The sequence below is a fragment of the Microcebus murinus genome, chromosome 9 (genome assembly GCF_040939455.1).
Source record: "Microcebus murinus isolate Inina chromosome 9, M.murinus_Inina_mat1.0, whole genome shotgun sequence".
Taxonomy (NCBI): Eukaryota; Metazoa; Chordata; class Mammalia; order Primates; family Cheirogaleidae; genus Microcebus; species Microcebus murinus.
In genome coordinates this window covers 74,573,389-74,599,682 of record NC_134112.1, presented here as the reverse complement: position 1 = coordinate 74,599,682, position 26,294 = coordinate 74,573,389, and the positions used below count along the sequence as shown (strand labels likewise).

Sequence of the window (26,294 nt, the reverse complement as noted above, 5' to 3'; positions counted from 1 at the left end):
GGAGTGCATAAATAATTTACTTACATTATTAAAATACAACCCATAAAATTCAAGTTCAAGATCTTACAGGATTGTCTGTGTAAATCCTTTAAGTGGTTGCCTGGAAATGCGTTGTTTCTTCTTTCTCTTTTCTTCTTTCTAAAGTCCTATATAAAATGTTTAGCTTAAGTATTTCTTTCTCAAACAAAAGGGCCACCTTTATTTGTGCCTGCTGCCTCTTCTCTTCATTGCAGCAGTGCACTGCGGACAGTACCATTTGCCTTTTGGTGCTTCTGTCAATCCAACACAGCCATAATGGAACCATTCTATAGGGCACTAGAAAGCAAAAGTGCAAAGAATGCCTGAGGTGATGGATACTCCAATTACCCTGATTTAATTAATTCACATTGTAGCCTGCATCCAAATATCACTGTACCCTAAAAGATATACAACTATTATATACCCATAATAATTTAAAATAAAAATTTTTTAAAAAGTACAAAGAAAAAGTTCTTAGTACTTCAGAGTATATTAAAATATGACCAAAAGAATAAATATTCTATCTAATTTAATAATAATTACATTTGTGAAATCATAATCTTCAGATACAGTAGACAACTTAGAGATCATGTAATCTAAATGATAAGCTTCATGGATAAGAAAATGGAGGCACAGCAATATCATGCATCTTTGAGAACCCTCAGGTCTATATAATCTACTCCTATAGTACTAAATAATGAACCAAAATTAGACAAAAGGAAGTGAGATGAGTCTTTTATGTAGAAGGTAAATGTATTTTAAACATTCTATTTAATATTCAGTCTTATTTGCTCCCTCATAAAGTAGAATAAGATAGCCATAATTAAAAACATAAAGGAGTACCCTAGGTTTCCTGCCTGGGTGTATCTATTCCTAGAGATGTAGAAAAAAAGTATTTTTCTGTAAAACCTATTAAGCAGTTCTACACTTCCAAAGAAAGCCTTGGCACTCAGAAAAGCACAACTGGGAATGAAAGGAATCAGAGAGTACGATGCTGGTATTCACAGAAATCTCATTCATCATTTTTCAGTAACTGCCTCAGAAGACACTTTATAGTGATGTTCTTGAAATGATTGGGCAATATTGTTTTGCAATAATCACAAACAGCCCCCAAGGTGATCCTAGATAGGGAATTAGAAGGAAGGTCTCTCCCTATCTATGTGAACATGTTGTTGTAACTCCATCAAGTCAGGGAAAAGTACACATTTTAATGTACTAAGCCAACCAACCTCTATCTTTGGATTGTTTTTACAAAATTAAAACTCTTGCTAATCTTAGGATTCTGACATTGCTGCTTAGTACTTTTATAAAATTCAGAGTTCTGTTATCCCTCTGGAGTAAAAGAGGGACAAAAGGGGGCTGAGCTGTATAAGACTAAGGAGGGAGTCAAAATTACTAAACAAAAATATTCTTAGCATTTAATAAAAAATAAATCTCTAACCAAAATTAAGCTTCCTAAAAAAAAAATGCCTTTTTTTTAAATGTCCTTTATTTTTGTATCAGAGATGGCTCTTATCAGCAGATACCTGCAAAGTACAGTAGGATATATTATACTAGGAAGGAAAATAATCTCACATTAGATCCTCAATTTTCCACCATTTACCTTAGCATTTATGCTTCCAAAAAGAATGAATTGTTTTATAATTCCATTTATTCCATGTGATAACTGAACCAGATTCTAGTAAACACAATATTCTTTAGCAATGGGGAAGGAGGATGTTCATAATGTCATACAACATAACACTTTTGAGAAATATAATCTGCACATAAAACTATAAAATTAGCTTCAAAAATTAAAATAAGGAACACAATAAAGGCTATTACCCTACTCTGGAGAGGAATATTATACTATTATTATAATTAACATAACTGCAAACATGTTTTCTTAGACTGAGACATACAATAAAGAAGAAAAATATTCAAGTGATAAAAATCTGTGATTTTTTTCATTGCTAAATAGAAAAATTTAATACTTACATCTTGGTTATCACATCCCACCATCTCACCATAAGATACCTAGTTAAGAGAAAGTTAAATATTTTTATTATGACTACATAACAAACATCTGAATTCAAATTGTTTATGATACTGTTAGAAAATAGTGGAAAATATTATTACAGTTGAGAATCAAGGCATAATTTTTTTCTAAAAGACTTTTTTCTTGGAGCAGGAGGAGATGCACAGAAATTATCTGCTCTTTGAAAGTCTGAAAGAGCTTGCTATAAAAACCACCTGGACACGGCACTCACCTTTGTGGGTGGTTCTTACTATAAGGTTTTAAAGTTTCTTTCTTGGTTATTTACCAACTGAAGGTTTTTACTTCTTCTTGAGTCACATTAGGTCCCACATATTTTTGCAGTTAATCATTCATTTCCTTGAAACTTCTAAACTCATCTATTGTATGTCCTTTCTCATTTTTCTTTTGCTGTTATCACCAACACTTTAGAGCATATCTCCTAATTCTTGTAATCACTTAAGTTCTCAGAGGATGGAATAATTTTTCAGACAGGGTTATTATACTTTCTGATTTTCTGCATGAGTGTAAATATCTTTACATGGTCCTGTGCACAGAAACAACTTCTGTGGGTATCAAGTTGTAGGGGGTTCTCCATTTTTCCCTTCAAATATCAATAGACATATTCCATCACCTTCTAGGTTTTGGTGTTACAGAAGAAAAATGTACAGTCAATAAGATTTTATTCTTTTGTAGGTAAAATACTTTTATTGCCAGGATATTTATGGGAAATGCTTTTCTTAATCATATGTACTAAAAAATGTTTATTAGGTGATAGAACAGCTAACAAACTTAAATTTTAAAAATCTGATTGGCAACTCACACCATAAAATATAATAAATCGCAGCTAGATTAAGATTTAAATGTGAAGTAACTGAAGTATATCAAGAAGTAGACAAAACCATATAAAAATTAGAAGAAAATACAAGATAAATTTATCAGCAGAGAAGATCAAAAGAAGAGGAAGGCTTTCTAAACATATAATCCATGGCTGACTTCATAAAGAAAAAAATTATGAGTCATAACTACACAAAACTGAAATTTTAGAATTATTAAAAAAATAAACCAAGTATAAGATAAGTTTTTAAAGTATAAGATACATAAAAAACAACAGAAAAATCAGCTAACACCATTAGGCATCATTTCACAAAAGAAGAAATAAAAATGTTCAAAAAAGGTCCAGTCTTAATACTATATACTATAGTATTTAACACTATATAAATTAAAACAATCATGTGATATAAAACTATCCAATTGGTACATAGTTTTGAAGAGAAAATAATATCCAGTGCTGACAGGGTTGAGAAAACAGGGATGGTCATAAATTTTTGGTAATAAATTTCTAGAAGATATTTTAGTAGTCTGTCTCAAATATTTATAATCTAACTTTATTTCTAAAAGATCACCCTAGAAATTAGATGTATAAAATGGATCACATAAAAAATGCCTATCATAATATCATTTGTGATTTCAAACAATTAATACCACTAAAATAATTTATAGCTAGACAGTGGTTAAACAAAATATAGTATACAGTATAAGAGATAACTATAAGAAGATTTAAAACATGACCTTAAAGAAAAATCATGTTTAGTATACCTGATTTAGCAAAATAACCCAGTTACAAAAAATATATATACCATGGTTCCTATTGTCAAACTTATACACACAGGTGTCTGTGTGTGTCTATCTGCATACATATATGTTATGGAATGAATGCTTGTGTCCCCCCCCCAAGTTCATATGTAGAAGCCATGAACCCTAATGTGATTGTATTTGGAGATAGGTCCTATGAGATGGTACAGGTTACATGAGTTCATAGGGTAGGCCCCTAATCCAATGGGGCTGGAGCCCTTATAAGAAAAGACACTACAGCATGTCTGTTCTCGTTCTGCCATCAGAAAGCAGCAGTCTGAAAGCTAGCCCTCACCAGGAACCAAATCGGTGGGCACCTTATCTTGGACTTCCCAGCCTCCAGAAATGAGAGAAAATAAATTGATGTTTTTTAAGCCACCCAGTCTGTGGTATTTTATTAAGGTACCCAATAACTATGTGGAGTACATAGTAGCAATACATCAACATCTTTACTTATAGGCTATTATCTGAGGGCTGAGATTAGAGGTAACTTATATTTTACCCATAATCTTACCCATTAAAAAATATATGTAAGTAAAGTAAGCATATTTTAAGTGAGTAAAAAAAAATATTTTAATGATATAGTTCTTTTTTCAAGTTTATTCAGATTATGATTTATAGACACATAACAGACTTTTACCTGATTACAAATGCAATATCGAGGCTCATTTGGGTCATAAGTCCAATCAACCTGACTGTTTGAATCAGATTCTGGCACTACTGTTGTTTGTTGAGATATTTCTTGTACAACAGTTGATGATGAAGAACACGATGATAAGGAAGAAGAGGAGGAGGAAGATGATGACTGCTGGCTTGAAGACTTGTTGTTATTTCTGAAAAATTAATATCAGTTTTATTTGTTTACCATTCATAAGAAGGTACCTGAAAATAACTCCTAAATAAGTGGTATGAAATGAAATCACATCAAATGTATAAATTAATGTCTAACACTAAGTTAAAGTAATCTGATTTAAAACACTTGTTTAGAGCACCAAAGAGCAACATTTTTTATAGCAGTTTATTTTGGGATTTTTTTGTTTTGTTTTCTGTAGAATAAAGGTATTAAAAAAATTATTTTAAAAATATTTCAAAGTTTTTAAAACAATATTTTAATCAAAGTTTTCACTTACCACTGACTTACACTGTTGGTAATACTTTTAAGAATTACTATTACTTATGGCTATCTTACAGACACTATTTGCATTTTTAAGTAAACTGAATACTTTTCATCAAAATCTAAAACACAGGCCAGGCACAGTGGCTCACGCCTATAATCCTAGCACTCTGGGAGGCCAAGGCGGAAAAACTGTCTGAGGCCAGGAGTTCAAGACCAGCCTGAGCAACATATCAAGACCCTGTCTCTATAAAAATACCAACCAAACAAACAAAAAATCTAAAATACAAACATAAAAAAGCATTTGATGAAAATGATTATGACCATCAACTGACATGTGAATACCTATCATATGTAGGACAGAGAACCAAAACTGTTGAAATTCACAAGTAACTTACCTGTAGCTATGTGCTAATTAAATTTTTAAAATACAGAAATTTATCATAAGCAGTTACTATGTATGATACTTCTGTGGTTATTCGACACTAAACATTGTTTTAGAAATCTATTGACAGAAAATACATTTAAAAATAAATATACATATTAGGTAACTTTGGCCTCGCATTTGAACTTTCATTATGTATAAATACCCAGCATATTCAGTTATCCGGGATAAACAGTGTCAAATGCTGTTACATTTTCTATTTAAAGCTCAGATAATCATCCCAAGTGTTTTATATATAAAACCTAGGGAAATCTTCATACCATCAATTTTTGGGACCTAAAACCACAGAATTAATACATTTTGCCATTGATCTAAATGAAGAATCTTATTTTAAAAAAAATCCCTAGTATATAATTTGAGTTTTATGCATTAATTCACCTTGAAACATAACAAAATAAGAGGCAATAAATGCAAAACACTGCCATAAAATGGTTTATCCTAATGAACAAAGAAAAGTGAACAGAAGTCATGTATTAACAAACCCAACTTAAGGATTCGGAAAAATTAAAAAGAACTCTAACACTTTTTAAAGACTTTACCCTTTCAAAGTATGGCAGTGTAAAGGAAAACTTCATGTCTTCCCACCTCTCCAAAGTTCATCTTGACCCATTATGCATCTTGTTTAACAAATGGAGGCCTCACTGAGTTGCCAAGTAGATGACTGACTGCTCCGTAAAGGTATGGGGGTACTGTACCTAGAAAACTTACTTGCTCTTTCGACCACTCCGTGAGTCAGCTGCTGAGGAACTGGCATTCTGTTGTGTTAATGTTGTCATAAGTGCTGAAGAGGATGAATAGCCAGCTGTTTCCCTAGGCATCGAGAATTCTTTTCCCAGCTGAAAGTCATTATTCTTAAATGCTTCATAACTGGCTTTTAAACTTGATGTTCTTCGTCCCTCTTTCATCTTAAATAGACATTCATTGATGGCATTAATATATGTAAATATGTTATTTTTTCAAGTTTTACAAGTTACAGTTTTATTTTGGTTTATCCAATATTAATTTATGTGGTTTAAACTATTATTTTTATCACTGGAATTTAAGCTATATTATGTAAAGATTTAAAATCAGTTTTTAGACAGTTAGGAAGTAACTGCAGGATGGGTAACTTAATTTGGAATACAGACTAACTGCACTGAAGTGACCAAATTTGAGGTGGCCTAAGTCCCAAGGCTATAGTAAGTCCTGTAACTGGTAGAAAGAACAAAGAATTATAAAGAACATAGGCAACATAAGCAATTATTATTAGAAGGGTCTGCATCTTGCATAATAAATCTATTTTTTACTTTCATTATCAATCAGGTAATTCTTACATATTATTTTATTAAATAAAATGTCAAATATCATAAAACTATGATCTAAAAATGAAACTACACAATGTTAGAAAGCTCTATTTGTTCACATCCAGTTGTTTCTATTATGGCTTCAATGATTCAGACAAAGTACAAGATTTTATCTCTAAACCTTTTACTTGTTACCTGAGCTGTGGCCTGAACTGCTTGAGCTGCTGCCATGGTAATTGCCCCTGCACCAGTTCCTGAAGATAACGAGCCAATGTTGTAGGATGCCAGAGGCTGGGAGGAATTCACATTGTAAGCATTGTTAGAAGAGGCTGTGGAATTATTATTTCGACAACCTGTGTAGACATAAAGAAGAAATAAAAGTGGTTGCAGAGAACATAATGTTAGTGAGTTTAAAATACATTTTTTCCCAGCACATATAATCATTAAATTTAAATTATTCATATCACTGTAGATTAAGTCAACTGAATAATGCATCACAGTTTTCCTTTTTCTTCTTTCTCCACATGTAGACTTTAACCAGGTAAAGAAAGTATATGATTCCTTAATCCTGATTGCTTTCACTTTCTCTTATTCTAAGACAAACAAAGCAAACAATCATATTTAAGAAAATAAACTTACCTAGTGTATTTTCCTTAGAGGCATCTGATGTAAGGGTAGACAGAAGAGCTTCAGATTTAAACTTCTTTTCAGGAATATGATCTGTTGTCGTATGGTGAGAAGTTGGATTATATTTCCTTTCTAAATATAAATAAAGAATTTATGTGTTTTTGAACTTTACAGAACTATGAACAAGTATGAACTACTTCCATTCTGTTATAAACTGGTATAGTTATATCTGGGTTCCTCATAAAATACAGAATATGTTTTCTCAGAAGACAGGACAAGCAGAAATCTCTGTGTCACATGTATATTAAGAATAAACTTCTCAGACATTTAAAAAACTTCACTAGTAAAATACTAAAGATAACTCATACTGCACCATGGTTTCACATACAACATGAAAGGAATTTTGTTTTCAAAACACTATCTACCATTTAGCATAGTTTTCAGTCAACCTTCCTTTCCTATCAAATTGATTTGTCAAAAAATTCACTGATACAGTCAGTGACCTAGCCAGCAAGACATCTAATAATTCATTTACTCAATAACTTAGCAACCATTGGAGATTTTATAATATGCCAAACATTAGGCTAAGCATTGGAGAAGCAAAATAATTTACTGTTTGGCTCAGTTGTAACACCCATTAGAGAGACTAAGGTATCTGCAAGTAGGCAGTATATACTGCTATTAGTAGAATACATTCTCTATTAATTTCATAGAAAACAGACTATCTGTTCTCAAATCAAATATGTTTTTCCCCAAAGAAAAACTAATTTTCCTAAATTACTGCCAATAATTGCAATGAAAAATTATATCTCACAAAAAAATGGAAGGGAAGCCCATTTATTTCTCAATTGGTTATGTAGAGTTAATAAAAGAGAATGAATATACAGGTTATATAATGAGTTTCTAACCGTATTCAAAACTTAGCTGTACTAAAACCAAACTTACTTTCCACTGGAGTATGTGAATGAGCGTGGTGATTGTTTACTGGCTGTGAAGGAGTATCTAATTCCAAAGATCCTAAAAAAAAAAGAGAGGCACAGAGATACACCACCATTAAATGTCACCATCGATCTTTACATGTCAATGAACTATAGGCAATGAATTCTCTTACCCAGCAGAGGACTGGCAAGCTCTGATGCATATGCCTGTATAACTTTAGCCAGACATGTTAGAGGGTCAACACTGCCCCTTCCACACTGAGCTATCCTCTCTCTAAACAGTAAGTAATCCATTTCTCAATATTCACCTTAAGCACAAAATGGCTCAAGGCATGCTAATATCTAATTAGGGAATCCACTATAGAGGGTGCCACCTAAATGAACGAATGGATATTATAACCTCATTACTAATAAGACTCAACCTAGTTTTACTGAGTTGAAGACCTTTTAATGGGCGATTCTAAAGTTCTAGGCAATGGGGACATTCCTATGTGAAAGAAAATTCTTCAACCATTAAAACGACATATGATAGTAAAAACTTCCTAAAAGAAGTTAGGGATTTTGCTTGCAAAAAGAAAGAAATAGAGTCTCTAACACCAAGCTTTAAAATACCTTTTGAGAAATTTTCTGGGTTTATTTTTGATCCCTTGAGATGAAATTGTGGCAGGGCACAGGGTAGTTTTTGTAACTTAATCCAATTTAGTTTCATATGTCTGTGTCCTTAGAGAGGATGCTTTATTAACCTTCCTGCAGTACTGAATAGGCATGAATTATCATTACTCACAGCTACCATCAGCATTAAAAAAAAAACAACAAAAAAAACTAAAGCAGCTACAAATTATTTTATTTTGTCCCAAAATACTTATTCTCCTCAGATAGGGTTCCTATAGAAAAAAGTATCACGAATAAATCAGATGATCATCTAAAGTGATGGATATACTTTTGACTACACAAATACAACTATGGATACTAAGATGGATTTGTGACTGGCTTCTCTAGCTGACTTCCAGTGAGTATATAAACAGAGATATACACAGACTAGCACTGCAAAGAAACCTTTCATCTGTGCGTAGAAACAGGTACATAATCTTGCTGTTGAAATGCACCAAAGAAAAATTATGTTTGAAAGCTTTAATTAAATTCTAGTAGAAATTAACCATAATACTAATTTGGTTCAATTAACATTTAGTGAATGCCTACTCTGGGCCTAGTACCACAGTATCTGCTTTTATTTACACTACCTATTTATAGGTTGGAAGAGATGCTAAATTAAAGAAAGCTCATGCTTCCATTTTTGGGAAGTCTCCTGAGTGACAGGGGTAAGTTATAGCAGGAGATCAAAGAAGTGATGGGGTAAATTATAGCAGGAGATCAAGTTGAGCCTTGCAAAGAAATATTAAAATGGCTTCTTGCTTATAAGGGAAAGTTTAGGAAAGACATCTTTAAGAAAATGAGAAAGTGTTGTGGAACCAATTAGAATCTTTCTCAGTATAAACAGCTGAGGAAAAAGTCTACAATAGTTCTTAAGAAGAAAAACTAACAACCTCTCTCAAAGTTAGAGTGCATAAATTGGCAGGGGAATGTCAATACATTTAATGAAAGATGGTTAATTTGTTTCTTGATGGTTACATTTCTGCTAATCTTGGTTCTTACCACTCATGTTACTAGCCATATATGGATATTTCAAAATGGAATAATATGTTATTTTCATCAAGAATGAGTGGATGATATCCTATGTTATTCTTCTCAGTATCCACAACCCAAACAGTTTCAACTGCTAGGGTGCAAGCTATCTGACCCAGATGTCACCATCCACCGACGGGCAGGATCTGAAAATCCTCTCTAGGACAAGCATCACCTCAGTGATTTGCACATGTACTATCCAATATTGATGGAAAACTGTAAATTTTACTTACGCCTCTCTAATATTTCTGTAATTCCAGCATTATCAGCTTCCAGCTCCATTTTAAACTTAGCCAGTTCCTGATCCAGCTTTCTCAAGTGTCGATCTACCTGTTTCAAAGAAGATCAAAGATAACCACCAAAATTTGGGACACTGTTAAAGTGTCAGTTTAATGAGGAAACCTAAATCTTTGTTTCTTTTAGGGAATCTGACTTTTTTTGAGCAAGTCAATTAACCTATGCCTGAGAGGTTTTCAATCTATAAAATGAGGGTGATAGGCTAAATAATCTCTGAAGTCTCCTCTAATAAATTCTAAGTTTTAAGAAACCCAGACTCTCAATTTGTAAGGAAATGTTCTATACTCCTTTGTCAGAAGTGGGAATATGAAAATTAAAGCAAAACTGAGATTAGGGATTAGAAGGTAGGAAGAGAGGCTGGAGGTTGGTAACTTTTCATCATATGCCTTGTGATTACTTTCAGCCTAATCTCCTCCTACTTGTGAGCCTATCCAGGCTGTATTATAATAACTGTTATTTGAAATGTTGAAAGATTCTCAGTCTACAAAGAGGCTACCATATTCTACATATACATTTCTCTAAGGTAGGAAAGTGGACCATTATGTTTGTAAACATTTATGTAAAGAATTGAAACAAAAGGGATTTTTAGCCAGAAACCTCCATTCCTCAAAGGGCCTGTTTAAAATTATTTTATTTATAATACTACTGCTCTATAGTTAAGGTGGCAAAATTTTATTTTCTTATTTACCTAGAGATCTTTTGACTAATTTCAGAAAATTATATGATACCTCAAACTAACAACGTCTTAATGTATTTTTAAGCTTAATATTAAATATTTTTTCAATACTTTTTCAAACTTACTACTTTGAAGTGAAACAAAAATAACACAAAATCGATGAAAAATATTCATGGCACATTGTTGACAACATCCTTTTTCCCAGTCTAATTTCCCACTGGATTATTGTTATAATTAGAATAACTTTCTTACACATATCAAAACGTGCTATGATACAGCACAAGGACAAAAATTTAAGTAAGACTTTCAATTAAACGGCATATATCTACCATGAGGAAGAAGGAGAGAAAAGTAGCATAAGACAGTGTACATGTGTTAGATGCCTATGAAGAGGCCAGGTAATATGCTTGGTGCATAGATATCCTATCTTTTCTAGCCCTCACTCTGATATTTTGAGATAGGTTTTTACTGTCTCCATTTTATAAGTGAAGAAACTAAGGCTCAGAAGGGTTAAGTATAATAACATGCCCAAAGTCAGATAGCTAATGTATTACAGAAACCAGATTTAACTTTGATCTATGTGTAACAAATTACGCTTTCGCATTTATGCCTAACATTGACCTCTCAGACTTCTACACGTAGGAACCAACTGTTTTTCTTTTTAATTCAAAATAATATAATTCTATTTGGAAAACTAATAATATTATCTTATTATTTATATTTTATATATTAACAGAAAACACTGGGTTGTGGGTTTGTAATTTTTTAATAGTTTAAATAAAGCCTAGTTTTTCCTCCATCTTCACACACACGTTACTTTTCAGAGCTTGGCAAAAGTTAAAATTAGAATATTTAAAACCTTCTAGGGTCACGTATTATGAATACTTGCTCCTATTCAAAGAAGCTGCAGGTATTTAAGCATCCTTTAATGGAACCTCCCTTCTAATAATAAAGTGTGAACACAGACCTCCATTATTCAAGAGTATCTCTTTCATTGTCAAAATTTAATCTCAAGGGAAATCAGAAAAATTACCAATATTTAAGTTCCAAGACCACTTAATGCAATGAAAACACTCTACCACTTTTCTTACCTATAATTATACTAGTAATAAATATTGTGCTCCTATTATGTGCTTAGCACTGGATTAAATGGTGAATACATGAAGAATGGGAAGGATCCCTCCCTTCACAAGAATTAGAATTTAGCTGGCAAATGAAGATTTACATAAGATTTTTAACACAATACATGTTAAAATATATAGTCTAAATGAAAAAAATAAACAACAGTTCAAAAAGCAGCAGCAAATAAAGAAATATAACATTTGTAGACATGGAGGAGGAATGAATGAGTTACATAGTGAGGAATGGATTGTATTCAAATAGATGGAAAGAAAGAATACTAATCAAAAAACGTATAGAGACAGAAAGACAAACAGTATGCTTAAAGAAAAAGAAAGTATGATGTAGCCTGTAATAGGTATATATAGGTATACAGAGAGTAAAGAGAAAGTGTAAGAACCTCGATTGGGAGAGTGGTTGGTATTGAGGTGAGATAAAGACATTTTTTTCTACACCACAGTACCCTAACTCACTCCACCTCTGCATGTAAGAATTGCTTCAATTTATTAAATATATTACTGATAAAGTTTATTACACATGAAAGTGTGAAAAATGATGATGAAATTTTCAACACTAGATAACTCAAAAAGGGCAACAGTATCCAAAGAATTAATAACTCTACAAACCAAATTCATAATTAAAATAAAGACCAAAAAGCCTTAACTACCTTGTGGTAGGCAGCTTTGTAAGATGCCTTCTAATCATTCTCACTTTCTGATATGTAAAAAAGATTATGAACTAATTAATATTATAAGCAATTAGACAAGGAAAATTATTTTTCTTAGATTTACCACTAATGTACTAAATCAAATTGGAAGTAAGAAAGTAAGCTGACCACAGATATAACTTAAGCTATAAAGCACCAGGATACTTAAACAGCATTAAACAGTCATAATAAGAGCTGAACTGAATTTGAAATCTATTATGTGCATTCCCTCTACCAACATCTTGGTGCATGGTAACAGCACTTATTCTAGTTGATCACCATAATGGCCCCACAGGTATCAGGCAAAGCAAGGACTTAAGTTACCCCACCCCTCCACACACACCTGGCCCCCACAAGACTGATTTACAGCAGTAAAGAGGTATTGATCCAATTGAGAAAGATTTTCCTTTAGCCACAGATTGCTAACACAAGGCTGACCAAAGAGTCTATTTATTTGTTCCCCATTTAATGTCAGTAAATGCTATCCACAAGCTTCCTTGTCCTATAACCCCCAAATCATAACTGGTTTAAACTATTATCCTTTTCTGACCTCTTTTAAAGACAAGGGAAATTCTATCAACATTATCTGTTAACATATTCATAATCATAAAACAAACAACAAAACAAAAACAAAAAATCCTTTAACATTTTTACATAGGTTGTAATACTTTCTTTCTCTTTTGATTTTCCGAGATTTCCAATACTCAGATTTTAAAATGTGTCACAGATGGACCCAAACAAAATTAGATACAGCTTTTAAAAAGTTTCTACATGATCTATGGCTTCCAATATAGTCAAATTCTAAAATTTAGATGTCTAGTTTGCCCTTTCAAAATAGGCAGTCTATTAGGTTCTAAGCTGAATCCATGGCAATAAAAGAGAAATTTCTATCCATGAAAAGATCTGGTAATGGTGAACAAGGAGGGTAAGAAAAAGGTACCATGATGGCAAAGTACCCCGCTGATGATAAGTCATGAAAATGATTCTTTACATCTCTAAATTATATTTAAACTACATGAAAATTTGATCTATCTATCCTTTAGGCTGAAACAAATACTTGAGGTCTTATCACATAAACTTTACCTAATCGTCTTTCTAAAAGACAATAAGGACAGGACAGAAATCAAAAGGTCAAACTCACATAATATATTTCCTTAATTAGAGTATCAGATGAAGAATGCTTAAATTTATAGGTAAAATGTAGGTCTGAAATATAATCATCTCAGGAACAGACCAGGATATAAAAAAAAGAAGCAAGTTCAAGGGTATTGAGGACTGCAAGAGACTGCTAAAATCATTCAAGCATCAACTAAAAGCTCAAATTTTATCAGTGTATATATAAATCAACTTTATTAGGTATTGCAATCTAATACATCCTTATGACAGTGATATCCGGCTAAGGAACACAAATAAGTGTTTAGTGACTATAAGTATCAGGATTCTGGAAGGAAAATATTTTAAAAGAATAGATTTTTTGTTAGTTAAATTTCATTGAACGACAACTGAAATAAATTGTCATTTTGTTGTACTGGACCCCTATTTCCACAGATTTCTTCCTTTGTTGCTATTATTCACTATGGTTTCTTTCCTTAATAAATGAGGTAACTAGTGCGGCGCTGGTCATAGGAATAAAATGTTTACTACTTGTTTTTAAAATAAAAGATTTCAATGAAAAAATACAATGAAATGTCATCTATATAAAAAATACTGAGGTATGAAGTCAAACACAATTACATATTATATTGCTGTGTCTTAAAATCTGTAAAAATACAGGCTTACTTGAAGTTACCATAATAATATAATGTTTAAGCAAAGGCCCACATAAAATCTCCTCTAAGGTATATTTCACTCCTTTTTTAAAAATCCTTCACTGGTCTCCCATTGCTTTTAGAATAAGAATCACACACACACACACACACACTCCTCCTCGATTGGCTCACAGGGCCCCCATGTGTTAGCTCCTGCCTGCTTCATCTCATACTACTTTTGTTTCTCTACAGATCAACTACACAGGCCTCTTTCCTGGTCCAACATGTCAAGCTTTTCCACTTCAGGCTTTGCCCTTGCTACATCACCTGGCTGAAATGTTCTTCCTTAAGCTTTTCAAATAACTGGTTCTTTCTAATTTTTCAAGTACCACCTCAAATGTCATCTCCTATGATCATCCTGACTGCATTCATAACAGTTATTCATTCTCTTTCCCTTCCTCTCTCCTTACCACAATGTTTATTTCCTTCATGACACTTATCCAAACCTAAAATAATCTTTATTTAACAGTTTGCCTACACATTGCCTGCTTGTGTCATTACTGCCCACCTGGCACCAGTGACTGACTGCTCGTTGCTAAAGTTCTATAAACATCTGCTGAACAAATTGAAGGTTATACTCTCTCACTATATGAGACTGTAGAAATAGAATACCACTGTTTATTGGGTAAATGATCTAAGAACAGAAATTGCTGTAGTTTTATACTTATACTATGTCCCCTCCACTTACCTTTAAAGCAAACTAGGAACCTAAGTTCTCAAATGTTAAGTTTTATAGGAATTTCACTTCTAAGTGTAATATTTATAGACTTTCACTTGAATGTTTACTGTTCATATTTCAGGGGAAGTAACTAATTTGACAGGGTAACTCCACTTAGCGACCTCCCTACTGAACAAGTCAATGATTCCCTTATGTTTGACTGCAATTACTCGCATGGCTAATAAAGTCAATTTCTTACCCTGAAGCATAAAGTATTCAAATATCATGGGACACCGTGGCGACATGTACTGCACAAAGCACAAGCATTGCAAGAAGGTATATAATAGTTTTTGACATTTTAATAATTATTTATTTATAAGCGATGCTAGTTTTTCATTTGTAGTATCAAATTAGTAAGTTTTCCTCTTAAATTTCATTTAAAACTTTATTTAGTAGATGTACAGATGGTAAGCAGATATTATAAAAACCACAAATGTGGGGAGGAAATAACTAAGGATTGGAAAACACTGAATTAGAATCACCACAAAAATCTTTTCCCTTCTGTTCACCATTCGATGAATCTAATGTGTCAGGTTCTGAGGATATAGAATGATCGGCAACCTCACCTACCCTGAGGTATTCTGATTAGATCAATAATTTTTATTTTAGAAAAATAATAAAATAATGGGAGGCTAGGATGGGAGGACTGCTTGAGACCAGGAGTTTGAGGTTGCAGTGAGCTATGATTTTGCCACTGCACTCTAACTTGGGCAACAGACCAATACTTTGCCAAAAAAATCTTTTTATTGGGAATGAGTTAACTAGATGTCCAATATTGTCATTATTTTGCATAGTAATGTTGGCTTTACTGTTTAATATGTGTTTTGTCATGATTCAAAAGGAAAGCTCTTTCAAAGCAAAGGAAAATACCAAAAAAAGTATTATGAAGTAGAAAATATTTTTAACTAAACTATTCAAAATCACTTTAGGTTTTGTATTTTTTAAAAAGTCCCTTTTGCTGAACGCACACCAGCAAATCTTGTTTTAGAACTTACAAAGTGAGCTCATGTAGCAGAGAAGGAAATCTATTCAAATTGAAGAAACTAACAAAATTATAAAAGCAATTAAAAAAGAGGGATACCAAAAAGATTTGCACAAAGAATTATAAGACTATTTGGTCTCCTTTCTCTGCTACTAAAGTGATGCTACAATGAAATAAACTCACCTGAATTAAATTACTTTCACTTTTCTAGAAGCCATACCTTGAAAAAAGCAGGTATTTGTGCTGCAGTCTATCCTTGTTTGTCCATCAAAACCAAACCAATCTCAGCACACGTTATTACCTTTTGAGAAATTGCCTACCAACTAAAATATACCTGACACCAACAATGACACCATTAGACCATCTATCCCCAAGAGTCACAACTTGGGAGTTACGCTAATGCTTTTTCTTCTTCATTAACATATTCAGGTAATTTTGTTGAACAAATATTTACTGAAGGATAGCTCTGCTAGGTCCTAAAGACACTAAAATAAAAAGACAGAGTTCTTGACATTTATAATAGGGAAACAAAGGTAAAATCATCTGAATAACAGTGATCTAGAGGCTGACACAATTATGCTGGGGGATAGGTTAAAGCACATAGGTGAGGAAGTTAGGGACAAGGAGCAGTCTAGGGTATCCTAATTTGAATGACTACAAAGTCAGTGGTTCTGAGATTTAGAAACAAAAAGGAGTAGGAGAGGAGTAGGAGAAGAAAAAGGAGAGACTAACAGTTTTAAGATTTATTACACCAAGTTCTAGGGCCTGGGAATTCTCAGATAAAATGAAAAAGACACAAAGGAAGTCTTGGCTTAAGGAAGAATTAATGCTTAATTGTTAAAACTAAGAGAACACATAGAAAGGTAATGGAGTGTTTCTCACCTGGGTGTGATGAAGGGGGCAGGGATAAAATTGACATTTGACAGAACAATTATTCCCTGTGTGGCATTTGATGTTCCTGGCCCTCTGGGGCAGGTAGAGAAGGGGAAGAGAATTATCTTTACGTGAAAACCATCTGAAGAATAAGAAATAGCATAGGTCAAGGACAGAACCCTGAGGAACACCATCATTGAGCTAAATCCAAGGGGATAAAGGCCTCTAAGATAGAGAATCTGGAGAGAGCAGTCACATGGTAACACATGAGCAAGATATGTCACGGCAAAAAGAATGGTAAACAACATTCAATTTCCTGATAGAGTCAGTTAAAAAGGACTGAGGAGTGTGCAGTGGATTTAGCAATAAAGAAGTTATCAACTTAAGTTTCATAAGATTGGTAAATAGAATCCAGATTGCCATGGTTTAGGAATAAACTGAAGGTGAGGGAATGTCAAAGGGGCTAAGTGAGAAACTCAAGGACAATGCCAGCTAAAGTAGAGTCATGCATTAATAACAAAATTTGTGTTTGTTTGTCAGGGTTCTTTTTAAATATGAGGAAGATCTAAGTATATTTAAATACATGGTATGGGAGCCAGTTGAAAGAAGAGAGACTGAAGATAAAGAAGAGAAGACTTAAGTGATGCAGCAAAATCACAGAAGTCTCACGAAGGGATGAGAACAGTAACAAAAGTGGAAGAATACAAAGGAGGAAGAACACCTCATCCTTTGGGATAAGAGGTAAGAGAGTAAGACTATATAAAGACATGAGATTTTGCAAAATTGATATGCAGGAGATATTTCATTAGGTTCCTACCAGCTAGCCTGAAAATATATTATTCTCAATATAAGGCAAGATCACACAATTGGAGAGGGGAATGTTTGTATGACAAGTGCAGCATAGTTTTAGAACAGCCATTGGGAGGAACAAGAGAAATTAACCAAATTCAAATACAACGACTAACAAGTAGTGTCAAATGTAAAGGGCACAAATGATAATGAAAACAATGAATCTGTAGTGGCACCAACTACATGGCTACGTGACTTTCTCCAGCCGTGCCAGCTAACCGTGATGACTACTGATCTTTAAAGCAAGTAAAAATATTCCCTAAGACAGCAACAATGTGTAAGGGTAAGAAAAGAGATCAAGAGCTCAACCAGGGTCTCCACTGGATAGGAAAGGGCTCTTAAAATAGAAGGAAGTGAAGTATAGATGCAGGAGGTTTTTCAGAAGTAGGGCAATTCCAAATGATCAGGTTAGCCCGTGGCAACTGAACTGGGTTAGTATTTACCAAACTCAAAGAAGTTGAAGACTAGGAAGTAAGAGGATTTCAACAGAGAACAACTGTGAACAAGGTGCCAGTTTCTCAATAAATGAAGAAGACTGGCCTAGAAGCCATTAAATTATAGTGATAATAAAAAGACTAAATCTCAAAGAAGAAGGGATTTTTATATTAAAGATATAATGGTCTTCTGAAATAACAATGAAGTATTTAAAAAGAAAGGGAGCATGAGAGAAAGGGATAAAGACAATAAAAAGGTAGAGGGCAGAGCAGGGGAGGAGATGGGAAATGAGGGGAGGGAAGGAGAAATGACAAAAAGTGAAACTGCCTATATTATTAATAAAATCATGTAAAAACATAAGATAGGAACTGTGATAAAAAGTCTGATTTCTATGTAAGTATAGACATAGCTAAAAGTTAACCACCCATTGTTCCCCAACTTGCGTACTGCCGTATTTGCTTACTGCTTAAGTGTTATGTACCCTCAACAGAAGCAAGATTTGTGACCTCTCCAATCGCTTCTACAGATAACATAGCTATTATAAAGACCGAAGATTGCTCTTTGAGATATCTTCCAGACTCTGCATTCGAGAGGACCAAGTGACATCAACTAGACCAGTGGTCATGCATGGAAACTCATCCAACAAGTCCTGTGACCCTCTATCCAGGAACTGTCTCAGCCAAGAAGACGATTTCTGTTTCCCAACATATGAGTTCACCCCCAGCCAATCAGCAGATCCAACACCCTATCCGCTTTTTTTTTTGCCAAGCCACCTTTAAGAATCTTAGCCCCAAAATTTTCAGGGAGGTGGATTTGAGAAATTTCTCCCATCTCCTCTCTTGGCACCTTGCAATGTTAAACCCTTTCTCTGCTGTAACTCCTGCTGTCTCAGTATACTGGCCTCTATCTGGGCAGTAGGCAAGGGCAGTAGCAAAGGCAGTCCTAAAGGTACTAAGTGAGTAAGAGGAAACTTCAACTTGGCAGAGCTGACAGAGAATTAGTGGCTTCAGAAAAGCAGAAAATTCCAGTTCAGGGAAGAAGATGCACCAAGTCTTAAAGTGAATGCTTAAGAGCATTATATATAACTTAATGCAATTCCTCCAATAAGGTATAAATTAATACTGCTATTTTACAGCAGGAATCTGAGGTTCAAGATTAAATAACTTTTCCAAAGTCATACTGCTAGTGTAATTGCTGAGCTACAGTTTGAACTCAAATCTGTACGAATCCATTATAAACATTTACTTTTCATTATATTTATTATGAATCATTATGTAATAAATATATTATCATTACATTTATCTTATTAAATGTATATGACCTTTATTATCTCTTATTTATTGCATCTTATTAAATTTATTATATGATCTTTATTACCTCACTCTCCAATCTTGGTAATCTATCCCATTCAAATAATTTATTAATTTTTACTTTCATTCTATGTTTATGCCATTATCTCTGAGTGAAATGCTTTCCCCTCAATATAACACCTTATCTAGGCCCCTGACCCTCTGAATAAACTCTGTCAAAACTCATTTCATGCCCACTAAGAAATCAACAAATAACTCTTTCATGACTTGCTTCAATTTTTTACCAGATACCCCTTAATACTCAACTGTGTTGATCTTTATTTGTTACATCTTTCAATTAATATATGGATCCTCCACTCTACTTTGTGGGTATATTTTCCCAACTATAGCAGTTTACAGGACAGGAACCATTTCTAGTATTTACTTTTTATTCCTCCATTATACCCAGGTAAAACTCCATTTTATCAGGCACACAGTGGATGAACAGTATGATTCATAAATAACAGATGAATACATATACACATATTTAAAAAGCATATATTTATGTTGTTTTGCTTTAAATACACAAATTATCTTTAGTAAAGGTATAAAAAGTAATAAAATGACAACAAAAAAACAAAGATAGAACCAAAGACCTATATGATTTAAAAAGCATGTAGTTTCTAAATAAAGACTGATACATAGTCATTAAACAGGAGTAAGAATGTTATTAAACAAATTTGTCTTAGATTCAAACATAAATGCCTTTTTCTACGTTTACAGACATAACTCAAGACTAACACAATTAAAAACTTCTTATTTGTTTATTACACAGTAAATCAAGCTACAGCCTACTATACCTTTCTTTAGGCCATGTCTTTTACAAAATGTTTTCTAGAATAAAGAGCCTACGTTATTATAGTCATTAAGATATTTTCACTATATAAAAACAACTAAACATTTTCAATGGCTTTACATGACAAATGTTTTCTAGTTTGGTATAAGTATTTATAATTTATACCATATGAGGCATATGCATTTTATCTTGTGTCCTGCTCAACCAATGACTTTTTATTTACATGTACTTGTTCAGTAATAAAGCCGTACCCAGGAAAGACTACACAAATAAGAAATGAACTCTATATACTAAAGTTAACCAAAAGTGAGCATTTGTTTTCTGCTTTAACTTCCTTTAAGGCAAAAACAGAATATTTCCTAAAGTACGCATTTTAGAAGATGCTTCACATAAAAAAACAAAAAGAGCACCATAATTACATCAATTAGAGAAATATTGTATCTGTCTTCTTGGTGATTTCAATCTTTTAAAGGTGTTGCTGCAAAAAAGAAGCCTTTTTTAAAGTTTATTAAAGTTTATGTTATCTAATATTTTCCAAACTACCAAAATACTTGTTAAGTACTATCTATTAACATCACTCAGGTAAACAATGATTCAAATGATTCTCTTCTTCATTTTTATCGGGACTACCAAAAACTTTTGTCAACACAGTACTTGTATTTACCACAGAAACAATTTCAAAATGATCTATCAAGCAAGTAAACACACTACCTTAAGAAGATATGGATTAGCAAAATAAAGTTACACACTAATTCTTCTGTTATAAAAAGTATCTAAAATCAGATACAATAGTACAGCAACACAGCCTTGACTAAAGTGTAAGGTTCTTGACCTATTAACTAACACTAAGGACACTCTCTGACTCTTTTACAAAGAAACAAAAAATAGATACTGAGCTCTCAAATTAAATGGGATCAATACAGTGGGACCAAGAGAGAAAAACTTCACTTTTAGTGTGTTCTTTCTATAACATTTAAGCCAATAAAATTTAAAACAAAATCCATTTTTCAAATACTTGGGGCATTATATGCACATTAATTTTACTTACCAAGTCATATATCTGGTTTGCCAACTGCACCTTCTCATCTGCATCTTCCAAAGCTTTATAGTAGTCCTGAATAAAAACATTTTCATTTTAAGAATTAATGATTCTAAAATATGCTTATTTAGAACACATACACATTTCTGTTATCATACCATTATCACTGTCAGTCATCCTACATTAACAACAAAAACCTGATTAGAGATAGAGTGGGGATGGGAAAGGATTAGAAATTATGAACAATGGCCAGGAATTAAACAAAGATGTCCAGAATTCCTAGAAAAGATATAAATAAAAACAAATGCCATTCCAAATCTAGTCTCTATACTAGAAAAAGCTACATGAGCTAATGGATAGTATTTAAAACAAAAAAAAGAGCATTAATTAAAATTGGTCTAACTTGTACATTTATACTCCAGTTTTAAAACTTTTTAGTAAAAATACAGCTATTGAAAAGATTCTGATCTGCATATCCCTATTTTCCAGTTGTTCTATAACTCCCATTTTAAATCTATACAACTCAACCTATACATTAGATTTCTCCTCTAAAGCAAATTATTAAAAAAAAAAAAAAGCAGGGGAAATACTATGAATTTCCACAGGGTACCAAACTTTTTGGGATATTCAAGTTGTGCTATATCAAAAACTTAATATATTAAAAGGATGATCATGACTCTGGGATGTATATATGTGATGTCCATACTCACATACACTTGTACCTCCAGGTATCTTCCAAGCCAGGACCACTTCTGTTATAGATTGTGACTTTTTTTTTCTCCTAACAGAAATAATCTTCCCTCCATGCAGTAGAATAAATAACACAACTACTCAATGTGCAGTTTCCAAATTTCTTTCTTATTTAATACTTGAACAATTCTATCAAGGTTCAGTTTAGGGAAGCATTATTATTCAGCAATATTAAAAGACCTGTCCAATGTCACACAGTTAAATGGCAGAGTGTTGACCAAACGCAAGTCTTTTAAGTTGTTCTTCCAACATATCCCTGAATGAATTAGATCATGTTTAAAGCACCCTTGGAGTATGAGCTGATGTCTATGCTAATCTGGAAGAGAGCTATAAGTACTATAAAACTAATAAAAACTCAAAAGAATTTTGGGTTTGTAGATCCAATTCATGTGCAAATATAGAGAGTAAACTAAAAGGCTTTTTTAGGATCCTTCAGACTTTTAAGATCATATTCTTCCATGAGTCCACCAACTTAGGTATCTAGCAAGGTATGATTCTCTTCAAGGTCTCCTGATTTTCACTCCAGTTTGTGGTCAAAAAGAAATAGAGTATTGTATCTCTAAAAACGAGGCAACTTTAATTATATATAACTAGAATAAAACAAAATAGAAAAAAATGTACTTTTTAAATGGTCTGTAATTTTCTAATAATCACTATAAAACAATTTTTAAAATTACCAAAATGCTCTAATGGTTAAAAATCTCTATACCTGAATGTCTAAAACACAATAAATTACTTAAGTTCTAAAGAAGCATTGATAACTTCCCTCATTTGTCCCATAGAAAAACTATTTAATTTTTAACATATCTTTTTCAAAGGATCCCAATATTTATTGGCAAATCATCTGAAGTGTCACACATACTTTTTTGATGGATGCCATTTGTTCTTCTCTCCACTCAGGTTTATTTTTCTTTGCATTCATAAAGAATTCACTGACTCTTTGTTCCAGCTGATCCATTGCATCTATGACATAACAAACACATTTCATATTTAGATGACCAAATTCATACACCAAATATACATGCTTTGATGTGAAGAAAGAAAAAAATCTGACAACATATGCTCTTTCACTTGGCCAATAACTTAAATATGTTATGCTTGATTACGTAAATATATTAATATAATGCATTAATTACCTTAGTTTTAAAAAGTTACAATTTTCCCTACTGACTATTTTTGTTGTTATTTCAAAACTTTTTCCAATAGTTAATTAGAATCAATAACTATACCATAGTTTTTGAATAGTATAGCTGTAGGGTCAATAGCTGATGGTAGTAAATCAGTCGAATGTGCCAAAACACAATTAAAGCACCACTAGATAATCCTCACACTTCCTTTAATAAGGAAAAGTGATAAAAAGATTTTCTATTTGGTATTAAATATCTCATCATCTCATATCACAACTGAAACTATATATAATCATTTATTTACTTAATACACTATATTATTTATTAAAGATAAGTTTTTCCCCTATGTGCCAAGTATAATCATCTCATTGGATGTCTGTTAAAAAAGGAAAAATAAATAAAAGGAATTCTGTTATGTTAAGTTGAAGAAAATCTTTTTACTATAGTCTTCTTTTGGAAAATTTCATTGCATAATAGCTTCTTAAAGATCCTCAGAAGTCCTATGGTTAATTTTTAAACATATTTTCCTTTGTTTTAAAAAAGAATTTGTTAACTCACTTGACACAAGTCTCTTTCATTAATCCTTAAAACTATTAGCTTTAGAAAAATTCTAGGTATTGTAAAAAATGCAAGTTTTAAAAATACCTATAATTTGTATAATAATCTAAGTCCAAAATTACAAGAAAATTTAAAGTTTTTAATAATAACAAAAAAGTTTAAAATAAGAGTTATTGTTTATTTAATGCCTACCTTTATTGGGTACTATACTTTCTAATTTTGGGGATTATTTTAAATCCTCAGACAATTCACTTTTTATAGAAAATGAAAACCCCTCAGAAGTGGTAATGCAGTCAAAGTCAATGAGTAAATTATGAAACTCTAAAATAAACTCAGATCTATCTGACATCAAAGACTGTGCTCAATCCTACAAAGAACATTACTTTGGCATATCTTTAGCATTTCAGCTATATTAAAGTTATATCCAGTTTTGTAAAGAACCACACATACTTCAGACTTCCACACTATGATCCACTGAACAGAAGTAGGTGGCTTCCATACAATGCCACCTTTTATTATGTGCCACATGAGACTGACAAGAGGATGAGAAAAGTATATTCATGAATAAAGGGTATAGCAGTGTGTGGGGGGGGAGCAAGAGGGTATGAAAAGGTCAGATTCTTAGCTACCCCAGGCAGTCTCTGAGCTACTTACTTAACAGTCTTTGCTCTATGAAAGAACAAGGTTAATTTTGGGAAAAAAGTCACAGGACCACCAAGCTATTACTGAAAGAAAAAGAAATGCCCATTAACTGCTGAAATTTTTATTACAGTAGACAATAAGCTCTATGGTAAAATCTTATTCTCCTCACTCATTTTGACTTAGAAAATGACCATGCTGTTGACACTTCAAAGTGTATCCTATAATGTGTAACTTTCCAAAATTTGACATTCTACATATAACCTGCGCTTCTGTTTTCCACTCTTGGGAAATTTTGAATAGAATGAGCTTTTACCGAAGTTATAACTGCTAAAATCTAAGTCTGATAAAGAAAGGCTCAAGCCAAAGTCTTCTTAGCCTTTATGTTGATGTCCACTAAAACATGTACCTACATTCTCAATGACAGTAGAGAAATATTTTTCGAACGGTCCCAAATTCGAGAGAAGAATACACGTATCCAAATGTCTCCGTCTCTTGTAAAAGCTACAAGAAAAGTAGCGTGAGAAGCAAGAGGCGAGATTCAGCACACTCACTTCTTTGACAACTCCTTATGCACTAGCGGAGCGAGCCGAAGGGCAAACAGCAGCATGCGCTAGCACTGATGGCAAGCAAGTCCGGCACCGGACGCGCGCAGCGGACACGAGCAAACGCGCCGACTTACTTTGCACCTGCAGATCCATCTCGCGCATCTCGGTGAAGCGGTCCCGCAGGTCCATTGGAAGCTGCTCAATCACTGTCAAAGGGAGAGTTCGTCAGAGGGGCGGGGCCAACGGCGAATTACGCGCTTACGTCGGTGCGTGCGTGCGTGCGTAGGGGGGGTCCGGGGAGTCGGCAGCCCACAACGAGGCTGCCAGTTACCGTGAGAAAGAAACATCCCCCGCCTCCCCCTCCCTCCCGCCATCTCGCCTGCCCGTCCACTCGCGCTCTCGCCCGCCCGCAGGTCCCACAGGCGGCCCCCGCCAGCACCGCGCACTCACTTTCCAGATAGTCCTCTAGGTACAACATCGCGGCCCTTAGAGCTGGGGGAACGAGGGGGTCCAGGGGTTTATTTGTGTCACTCGCTGTCGCCGGAGTTTTGTCCCTTCCAATATGGCGCCTCCGCTAGCAGCACCCGCTCGACTCCGGCAAAAAAAAAAAAAACAAAAAAAAAAACCACTTTGGCGCCTGACGGCGCTTGCCTCACTGCCGCCCGCAGCTGTCATTGGTTGGCTGAAGCAATGACGTAAGCCAGCCGGTGTCTGCCCCCGCGCCTTTGTGGGAACTGTAGTTTTATTCCAACTGAGCAAGGACGACGCGCTGGCACTTCTCCACGTAGAGACTACAAAAACCAGGCGCCATTGCAAACGGTGCGCAACAGAATCTGAAATGCGGTGCCTGTGTTTATTTGTTGATTTTTGCACAGAGAATGACGGGAGTTGTATGCCCGCAGAACACAACTAGGGACAACTTTTCACCTGTTCTTTCCTGTGACTCCATGCCCGGGCGTTTGTGAGTCATGGATTTCAAGTAGTGCTAGGCAAATAACAAAGGTTCTAAACGCTAGAACAATCAGCAAAGTTCGGGCAATTCGGCTTGTTTAAAACAGAACTCTTTGCTGGAATTTATTCTCAGTATTTTCTTTTAAGATATAAATGAGACATCTGGTTGGCGCACATGTAATTTTAAAATAGTTTATACTGAAGGTATGTAGTGGATATGCATTTCCTGGATTAAAAGATGCATAGTCTTCAATAGCCATTTATTTATATAATCTAGTTTGCGGTCTGCCTCGTCGTCGTGCTAATGTAATTCATAA

At 33.7% G+C, this 26,294-nt stretch overlaps 1 protein-coding gene across 1 annotated transcript; it reads right to left on the bottom strand.

The window, feature by feature from the left end:
- On the bottom strand, positions 1-25,630 carry ING3 (inhibitor of growth family member 3). Its single transcript, XM_012757311.2, has 12 exons — positions 25,477-25,630; positions 25,161-25,232; positions 23,017-23,117; positions 21,414-21,479; positions 9,991-10,087; positions 8,082-8,153; positions 7,149-7,268; positions 6,705-6,862; positions 5,935-6,131; positions 4,308-4,500; positions 1,996-2,034; positions 1-315 (listed from the first exon to the last, which is right to left on the bottom strand). Exons 1-12 carry the CDS (start codon positions 25,502-25,504, stop codon positions 199-201), a joined length of 1,260 nt encoding a protein of 419 aa, XP_012612765.1. The 5' UTR covers positions 25,505-25,630; the 3' UTR covers positions 1-198.
- Positions 25,631-26,294: the final 664 nt, after the last annotated feature.